Raw genomic sequence first — 9,345 nt, forward strand, 5'->3', positions numbered from 1 at the left:
ATCCTCTATCCTATCATATCCTCTATCCTATCCTATTATCTATCCTATCTTCCATTCCATTCTATCCTCTATCGTATGCTATTCTCTATCCTATCCTATCCTATCCTCTATCGTATCCTATCCTCTATCCTATCCAATCCTATATCCTATTCTCTATCCTATCCTATCCTCTATCGTATCCTGTCCTCTATCCTATCCTATCCTCTATCCTATTCTATCCTCTATCCTATCCTATCCTCTATCCTATCCTATCCTCTATCCTATCCTATACTCTATCCTATCCTTTCCGCTATCCTATCTTATCCTCTATCCTATCTTATCCTCCATCCTATCCTATCCTATTTCCTATAATATCATCTATCCTATCCTATCCTCTATCGTATCCAATCCCCAATCCTATCCTCTATCCTATCCTATACTCTATCGTCTCCTATCCTGTATCCTATCCAATCCACTACCGTATCCTCTATCCTATCCTCTATGCTATCCTATCCTCTATCCTCTCATATCCTCTATCCTGTCCTATCCTCAATCCTATCCTATCCTCTATTCTATCCTATTCTATCCTCTATCCTATCCTATCCTCTATCCTATCCTATCCTCTATCCTATCCTATCCTGTATCCTATCCTATCCTCTATCCTATCCTATCCTCTATCCTATCCTATCCTCTATCCTATCTGTACTTTCCGACGGAGCGGGCACCTTTCGCGGCGTAGACTCTGTCGTAGAATCTATGAGGAGGCGTAAATTCCTCAATCGAGGGTGTTTCGACGACGCTACTCGGCGCGACCTTACGATCCTTTCGGATGATAAGGATGGTAAATATAAATTTGGAATTTAATGCTGCAAGGAGCAAACGGAACTATAGCGGCTGGTCCGCGTGTTGACGAGTTCCGGAGTCTAATCTCGATGTTGCCTTTGCGGGAGTTGCATTTAGACTAAAAGTTTTACCCCAACTCTCCATGCACTCGGGGTGCGTTGGCGTGGAGTGGGGGTATTCCATTTCGGGGTGGCAACGTCGCTGGATTTCGGCGGGCGAAATCACAGCTGTGGGCCCGATGTTCATCGGCCAGGGACCGTCGGATGGTCCCGCGATGCCACCTTTGTAGGTCCACGTTTTATGACAGTACGGTTGGCTGTTGAGGGCGCGAGGAAAATTCTAATGGGCAATTAAGAAAGGTTTCGTGAAGGCGACTTTCTCAAAAACAGCCCTAGAGGCCCGTGTCATAAAACGTGTATACCATCTGCACGCCAAATGTTGGGATGTGCCGATTTGTCAGTCGCGAGTAAAACTATTAAACTATTCTTGAAGGGATCGGTCCCTGGTCCCACCTTGAAATAGCGGTGCCGCGGATTTTCAAGGGGATCTTTTGTTTAACTCGCGGCTGAACATCCTCCTCCCGTTGAGAGACTCGCGATCAAAATAAATCTATATAGGATTAAAGATACGCTAGGTTTGAAGTACTAGAATGAACAAGTAAACTATCTTATGAGCTAAAGCTTAGCGATTACGATAAATTAGTTATTATCGGTTGAGGGATCGCGCGTTCTTGACGTCGATGTTGGATCCCGTGGTTCCTCCTCTGGCTGGTTCGGTAACGGTACAAGCCGTTTTACGCCCCGATCGAGTGTGGTTGTGGCTGTTCTCACTGTTGCAGCTCGAACTATGCCATCAGATCCGGGGTAGACCTTGATGACTCTCCCGAGTGGCCACTGCATCGGTGGTACGTTGTCCTCCCTCAAGAGCACGATGGTGCCCTCCTTGATGGGGTGTGTACCGCTGGACCATCTCGAACGACTCGTCATCTCGTTTAGGTACTCCTTGTACCATCGGTTCCAGAAATGCTGCTTTAGTTTCTGGATATGTTGCCAGGTTGAAAGTCTGTTTGATGGCACATCCCTGAAATCGCGCTCGCGCAGACTCGTTAACGAGTCGCCAATCAGGAAATGGCCAGGAGTTAGGACAAGGGTGTCATTTGGGTCTGATGAAATGGGAGTTAAAGGACGTGAATTTAGAACGGCTTCTATCTCAATAATTAAAGTGTTGAACACTTCAAATGTAAATCGTTCAGCACCTGCGATACGCCAGAAATGACGCTTGAATGATTTCACGGCCGCTTCCCAGATGCCGCCGAAGTGAGGTGTTAATGGAGGAATAAAATTCCACGTGATGGATCGGTCAGCAAGAAAGGTTTTGACCTTCTCGTTGTGGTCATCGGACTGCAAAAGTTCGCGGAGGTCTCGAAGCTCGTTGTTGGCGCCGACGAAATTGGTGCCATTGTCAGAGTAAATGTTAATACAATGACCTCGTCTAGCAATGAAACGACGTAGGGCTGCTATAAATGCTTCGGAGGTAAGATCGCTAACCAATTCTAGGTGAATGGCTTTTACTGAGAGGCAAACGAAAACTGCGACATATACTTTAATGTGGGTTCGACTTCGGTATCGTCGCTCCTTTATGAAAAAGGGACCGCAATAATCAACGCCGACGTTTGCAAATGGGCGTGAGTCGGTGACTCGAGCCTCAGGTAGGTCGCCCATCACGTATTGTGTTGGCGGCGGTTGGACACGGTAGCAGCGGACGCAGTTTCTGATGGTTTTCCCTACCTGACTCCGACCGTCGATGGGCCAATAACGGCGTCTAATCGCGTATAGGGTAGCCTGTGTACCAGCGTGTAATTGTATTCGATGCTCGTGTTCTATTATTAATGCCGTGATTCGAGCCTTTGGGAGGACGATGGGATGTTTTTGCGCGAATGGAATTCGCGAATTCTTCAGACGGCCTCCTACTCGCAGAATTCCGTCTTTGTCGATGAATGGGTTCAGTTGTTGCAGCTTACCCTTAACGCCTATTTCGCTTCTCGAGAGGCAGCGCAATTCTTCTGCAAAGTGTTGTCTTTGTATCAGTTTGATGATTACGTCGTGGGCGTATCTTAGTTCGGAGGATGTCAGACTTCCTTTGGTGGTGTTAGATCCTTTCCATCGGAGACAGCGCGCGATGATTCTTTGAAGCTTTCCCCATGAGGAGCAGTTGTCCAGAATCGTGGTGTCGCAAATTAATGCTTTGAGGCAAATCGCGACCCTTTGTTCTGGGATTGTCTCTGGTTGAGGTAGTTCGGTAGTGGGCCAGAAAGATTCTTCTTCGTTGAGCCAAGTCGGACCGTGTTGCCAGATGGAAGGTTGAAGGAAGTCTTCTGGTGATTGACCTCGCGAGATAAGATCGGCCGGGTTGTCGGCAGTGGGTACGTGTCGCCAATCTGCGTTAGCTGTGCGCCTTTGAATTTCCGACACTCTGTTAGCCACGAAGGTTTTTAGAGTGTGTGGAGATGTCTTCACCCAATGGAGAACAATGGTGGAGTCGGTCCAATAGATGGTTTTATGTATTTCCACAGGTAGCGCTTGTTTTGCGGTCTCGACAAGAGAGGTTAGCAGAAGTGCTCCACATAATTCGAGTCGTGGTATTGAGATCGTTTTCAATGGGGCGACCTTGGATTTAGCGAACAAAAGAGTTGTCTCGGTGTGACCGCGTGAGTCGGTTGTACGCAGGTAGAGGCATGCTCCGTAGGCCTTTTCGCTTGCGTCACTAAAACCGTGTAGTTCGACTTTTCTTGGCGATTCAATGATTGTGCGTCGCGGGAACGTGATGTTGTTCAGCGCTGGCAATTTATTATAAAAACGTATCCATTCGGTATGGATATCCATTGGCAGCGACTCGTCCCAGTCAACCTTTATGGTCCAGATCCTTTGTAGTAGCATTTTTGCCGTAATAATTACTGGCCCGAGCAGCCCTAGTGGATCATATATCTTTGCTATTTCTGAGGTGATACTGCGTTTGGTCGAACGTGATGGTGGAGAGCAAGTTTCGACTGCGTACGTAATAGAGTCGTTTGAGGAATTCCAGACAATCCCTAAGGTTTTGAGAGTGGATGACTCTCCCAGGTATAATTTTTTGTTAATGGCCTGCTCGGGCAAGCCAGTCAGAAGAGTAAGGTCATTAGATGCCCATTGTCGTATTGTCAGTCTTGCGGTCTTGAGTATTTGTGTGAGGTCTTCGCGTAAGGATAATGCCTCTTCTATGGTCGATGTACCGGTCAGAACGTCATCCACGTAAAAGTCACGCAATAAAATCTTGCCGGCTTGAGGAAAGCGGTGGCCTTCGTCTCGACTGAGCTGTGTCAAACAGCGAATTGCAAGATATGGTGCAGCAGATAGTCCAAATGTCACAGTATTCAGCTCATAAGTTTTAATAGAACCCGTAGTATCGCGCCAGAGGATACGCTGAAATTTCCTGTCTTCCGGACGTACAAGGAACTGTCGGTACATCTTTTCAATGTCTCCCGTCAGTACGTATCGATGAATGCGGAATCTTAATAAAATGTGGAGTAGATCGTCTTGAATTTTTGGACCGGTGTGGAGAGCGTCATTTAATGCTATGCCTGAATTAGTCGTGGCAGAACCGTCGAAGACTACGCGGAGTTTGGTTGTGTCACTGGTGACCTTAACGACCCCGTGATGTGGTAGGTAATACCCCTCAGGTGACTGTTGTTCCTGTGGCAGTTCGCTCATGTGTCCGAGGTCAAGGTATTCTTGGATCACCGCGTGATACTCTTGCTTGAGTGCGGGTTCTCGTTGGAGTTTTCGCTCCAATGAATGGAGTCTTTTTTTTTTGCTTGTACCTTGGAGTCTCCGAGACGCGACAATTTCTCGTTGAAAGGTAAAGCCACGACGTATCTGCCGTCACGATTCCGAACTGTGTGTTCTTGGAAATGGCTTTCGCAAATTATATCAGATTCAGACAGATGCTGTCTTTGTGGGCCTTCTTCAACCTCCCAGAAACGGGTGAGGTCGAATTGTAACGCGGTGGTCGCGTGGCAAAGTGTGCCATGAGCAGGAGAAGTGACTGGCGCGCTCCCCCCGATGACCCAACCGAGTTGCGATTTTTGAAGGTAGAGATCGGACTCATCTGGGCGTGACAAGACAATTTGGCCGACGCATAAGATTGAGAGGGCTGTTCCGGATCCTAATAACAAATCGATCGGTGCCGGTCGATGGAATTCCGGATCTGCAAGGTGCAGATTCGGCGGAATTTTTATTGTTCCGCGATCAATCTCTTGATCTGGAACGAAAGGCGCGATGTCGTTCACAATGAGGAACGTAAGCGAACGTTGGTAATTGCTTACTCGCGAAGCTATAGTAGCCTTCAGTGCGTGGGTTGCTACAGTGGTCATAGCGTTCAGAGAACCAATGGGAACCGAGCATTTCATCCGCGGGATGTTGATTTTTTGAGCAAGGCGTTCAGAAATTAAGTTAATCGATGCGCAAGTGTCGATTAATGCTCGACAATCTATCGGACGTTTATTTTTGTTGAAGATCTGGATTTGTGCCGTAACTAAAATTTCGTTTGTGATTGCGTTTATGGTGAACGCTCGATGGTAGCCCGTTCCGTTTTGTTCTCTGTGTCTTAGCCGTCATTCTGTATCGGATTGAGCGTTTATTGTTCCGCTTGTTGACGCTTGCTGCTCGAAGTGATGAAGCAACGTGTGGTGTCGTAGCTGACATATTCGGCATGAACCTCGATCGCAATTTTGCGCGCTATGCCCTGGGTGTAGGCAGTTGGTGCATAATTTGGCCCTTTCAACGGCGAACTTGCGTTTTTCGGGAGTCATTCCGCGGAATTTTTCGCAACCCCATGTGCTATGATCTCCGTAGCAGATCGGGCACTCCTTCGGTTGTGAATTTGGACGCGTTTCGTTAAAATTCGACGCGTTTTTTGATTTGTTATCGGCGGTCTGACGTGTTTTACTCGTTACGAAAGCGTGTGATCTGGCGGGTGGTCTTGTTGACTGCGGATGGCTTGTGAAGTTCGCGCTGGGGCGTGTCGATTGCGGATAGCTTGTAAAATTCGGTCTAGGGCGTAATGGCACCGCGGAGGCACTGGATGGTCCAGTTTGTGCGCAACTTGCGCGTTTCTCGAGAAAATCCAAGAGGTCCGTGTACGACGGCATGTTTTTGCCTTTTATCGTTAGTTCCCAAAGCCATGCAGTGTCGCTGCTAACCTTGGATAATATCATTGATATTAAAGAGCCGTTACATCTTGTGAAGTCTTCTCCTAGATTTTTCAAGGCTCGTAGATGCTGGTTGACCGAGTTCACGAGATCGTCTAACGCCTCTGGAGTGTCCTTTACTAATCTCGGATAATCCCTAATTGCGTCGCAATGTTTTAAGATTATTCTCCGCGGACAATCGTACTTCTTTTTGAGCAGTTCTATTGCATCGTAATAATTCGCGTCTGTCGTGTTTAACGCGGAGATGCACTTCAACGCCTTTCCGTGTAAGGTTGAACGGAGGTACTGCAGTTTTTGCAACGGAGTCAGATTTTCATTCGAGTCAATCGTTGATTTGAATGTGTCGAAATATGATACCCAATCTTCGATGTTTCCGTCGAACGATGGCAACCGCATTTCTGGTAACTTGATTGCCATCGGAGCAGTTACCGATGTCGCGAGTGACTCGACTGTTCCGCGACGTTGGGGCAAAGTTGGTTGCGCCTTTTCTATTATTTTGTTGGCTCTGACAACTATCGCGTAGTACTCGTTTTGTATCTCGTATCGGCGAGGTTCCTGGTTTTCGTCTAATGCCTCTAGCTCGGATTGTATATCATCGAAACGCTTCCAAAATTCAATGAGACCGTTCAAATGCATTTTTATAAGATCTATGTCAGGTGGTTGTTCGGTATCGACGGAATCTAAGAATTTCGAGAATGCCGTAATCTGACCGATTACACTGCCGCGCTTACGCTTTAAAGTGCTGAGAGCCGTTGCTTGAGACAAGGATGGGTTTGTCATAGGCATTTTGTGATGAAGGAGATGTTTTGGGAGATTGACGAACGAAAAACGAGCCTACCTTTGATGCGCTGAATTCAGGATGGTGAACTGGTGTCAGACACCTGGCGTTGACCCAAATCGTCAATTGCTTGGCCCACAAACTGCGACCTTCCAGATGCTGGTTGGTCCAGCCCTTGGTAATCCGGGATACTGCAAGTTGTTGGGATGCTGGTTGGTCCAGACAGGATCTCCCGATTGCAGGTGTTGTCCCGTTGTAAACGATGCGCAAGGCTGCGTTGAATCACGTTCACAAAGTCTTTTGTCCACTGTAACTGTCACTCAGTGTCATTTATTTTTTTTTTTTTTTTTTTTGGATCACACGGCACTGATGATCCGGCTCGAAGGACCAATGTACTTTCCGACGGAGCGGGCACCTTTCGCGGCGTAGACTCTGTCGTAGAATCTATGAGGAGGCGTAAATTCCTCAATCGAGGGTGTTTCGACGACGCTACTCGGCGCGACCTTACGATCCTTTCGGATGATAAGGATGGTAAATATAAATTTGGAATTTAATGCTGCAAGGAGCAAACGGAACTATAGCGGCTGGTCCGCGTGTTGACGAGTTCCGGAGTCTAATCTCGATGTTGCCTTTGCGGGAGTTGCATTTAGACTAAAAGTTTTACCCCAACTCTCCATGCACTCGGGGTGCGTTGGCGTGGAGTGGGGGTATTCCATTTCGGGGTGGCAACGTCGCTGGATTTCGGCGGGCGAAATCACAGCTGTGGGCCCGATGTTCATCGGCCAGGGACCGTCGGATGGTCCCGCGATGCCACCTTTGTAGGTCCACGTTTTATGACAGTACGGTTGGCTGTTGAGGGCGCGAGGAAAATTCTAATGGGCAATTAAGAAAGGTTTCGTGAAGGCGACTTTCTCAAAAACAGCCCTAGAGGCCCGTGTCATAAAACGTGTATACCATCTGCACGCCAAATGTTGGGATGTGCCGATTTGTCAGTCGCGAGTAAAACTATTAAACTATTCTTGAAGGGATCGGTCCCTGGTCCCACCTTGAAATAGCGGTGCCGCGGATTTTCAAGGGGATCTTTTGTTTAACTCGCGGCTGAACACTATCTTATCCTCTATCCTATCCCATTCTCTATCCTATCCTATCGTCTTTCCTATCCTATTCTCTATCCTATCCTATCCTCTAACCTATCCTATCCTCTATCCTATCTTATCCTCTATCGTACCCTGTCCTATATCCTATCCTATCCTCTATGCTATCCTATCTTCAATCCTATCCTATCCTCTATCCTATCCTATGCACTATCCTATCCTATCCTCTATCCTATGCTATCCTCTATCCTATTCTATCCTCTATCCTATCCTATCCTCTATCCTATCCTATCCTCTATCCTATCCTATACTCTATCCTATCCTTTCCGCTATCCTATCTTATCCTCTATCCTATCTTATCCTCCATCCTATCCTATCCTATTTCCTATAATATCATCTATCCTATCCTATCCTCTATCGTATCCAATCCCCAATCCTATCCTCTATCCTATCCTATACTCTATCGTCTCCTATCCTGTATCCTATCCAATCCACTACCGTATCCTCTATCCTATCCTCTATGCTATCCTATCCTCTATCCTCTCCTATCCTCTATCCTGTCCTATCCTCAATCCTATCCTATCCTCTATCCTATCCTATTCTATCCTCTATCCTATCCTATCCTCTATCCTATCCTATCCTCTATCCTATCCTATCCTGTATCCTATCCTATCCTCTATCCTATCCTATCCTCTATCCCATCCTATCCTCTATCCTATCCTATCCTCTATCCTATCCCATTCTCTATCCTATCCTATCGTCTTTCCTATCCTATTCTCTATCCTATCGTATCCTCTTTCCTATAATACCATCTATCCTATACTGTTCTCTATCGTCTCCTAGCCTGTATCCTATCCAATCTCCTATCCTATCCTCTATCATATCCTATTCTCTGTGCTATCCTCTATCCTATCCTATCCTCTATCCTATCCCATTCTCTATCCTATCCTATCGTCTATCCTATCCTATTCTCTATCCTATCCTATCCTCTAACTTATCCTATCCTCTATCCTATCCTCTCCTCTATCCTATCCTATCCTGTATCCTATCCTATCCTCTATCCTATCCTCTATCCTATCCTATCCTATCCTCTATCCTATCCTATCCTATCCTCTAACCTACCCTATACTGTATCCTATCCTATCCTCTATTCTATCCTATCCTCTATCCTATCCTATCCTCTATCCTATCCTATCCTCTATCCTATCCTCTATCCTATCCTATCCTCTATCCGATCCTCTATCCTATCCTATCCTCTATTCGATCCTCTATCCTATCCTCTATCGTATCCTATCCTATCCTCTATTACATCCTATCCTCTATCCTATCCTATCCTCTATCCTATCCTATCCTCTATCCGATCCTCTATCCTATCCTATCCTCTATCCTATCCTATCCTATCCTCT

At 46.6% G+C, this 9,345-nt stretch overlaps 1 protein-coding gene across 1 annotated transcript; it reads right to left on the reverse strand.

Moving 5' to 3' along the window:
* Positions 1–1,520: 1,520 nt before the first annotated feature.
* On the reverse strand, positions 1,521–6,853 carry LOC143363585 (uncharacterized). Its single transcript, XM_076804149.1, has 4 exons — positions 6,799–6,853; positions 5,575–6,747; positions 4,679–5,391; positions 1,521–4,613 (listed from the first exon to the last, which is right to left on the reverse strand). The coding sequence occupies exons 1-4, from the start codon at positions 6,851–6,853 to the stop codon at positions 1,521–1,523; spliced, it is 5,034 nt and encodes a 1,677-aa protein (XP_076660264.1).
* Between the last annotated feature and the right edge of the window lie 2,492 nt (positions 6,854–9,345).

The sequence above is a fragment of the Halictus rubicundus genome, unplaced genomic scaffold (genome assembly GCF_050948215.1).
Source record: "Halictus rubicundus isolate RS-2024b unplaced genomic scaffold, iyHalRubi1_principal scaffold0064, whole genome shotgun sequence".
Taxonomy (NCBI): Eukaryota; Metazoa; Arthropoda; class Insecta; order Hymenoptera; family Halictidae; genus Halictus; species Halictus rubicundus.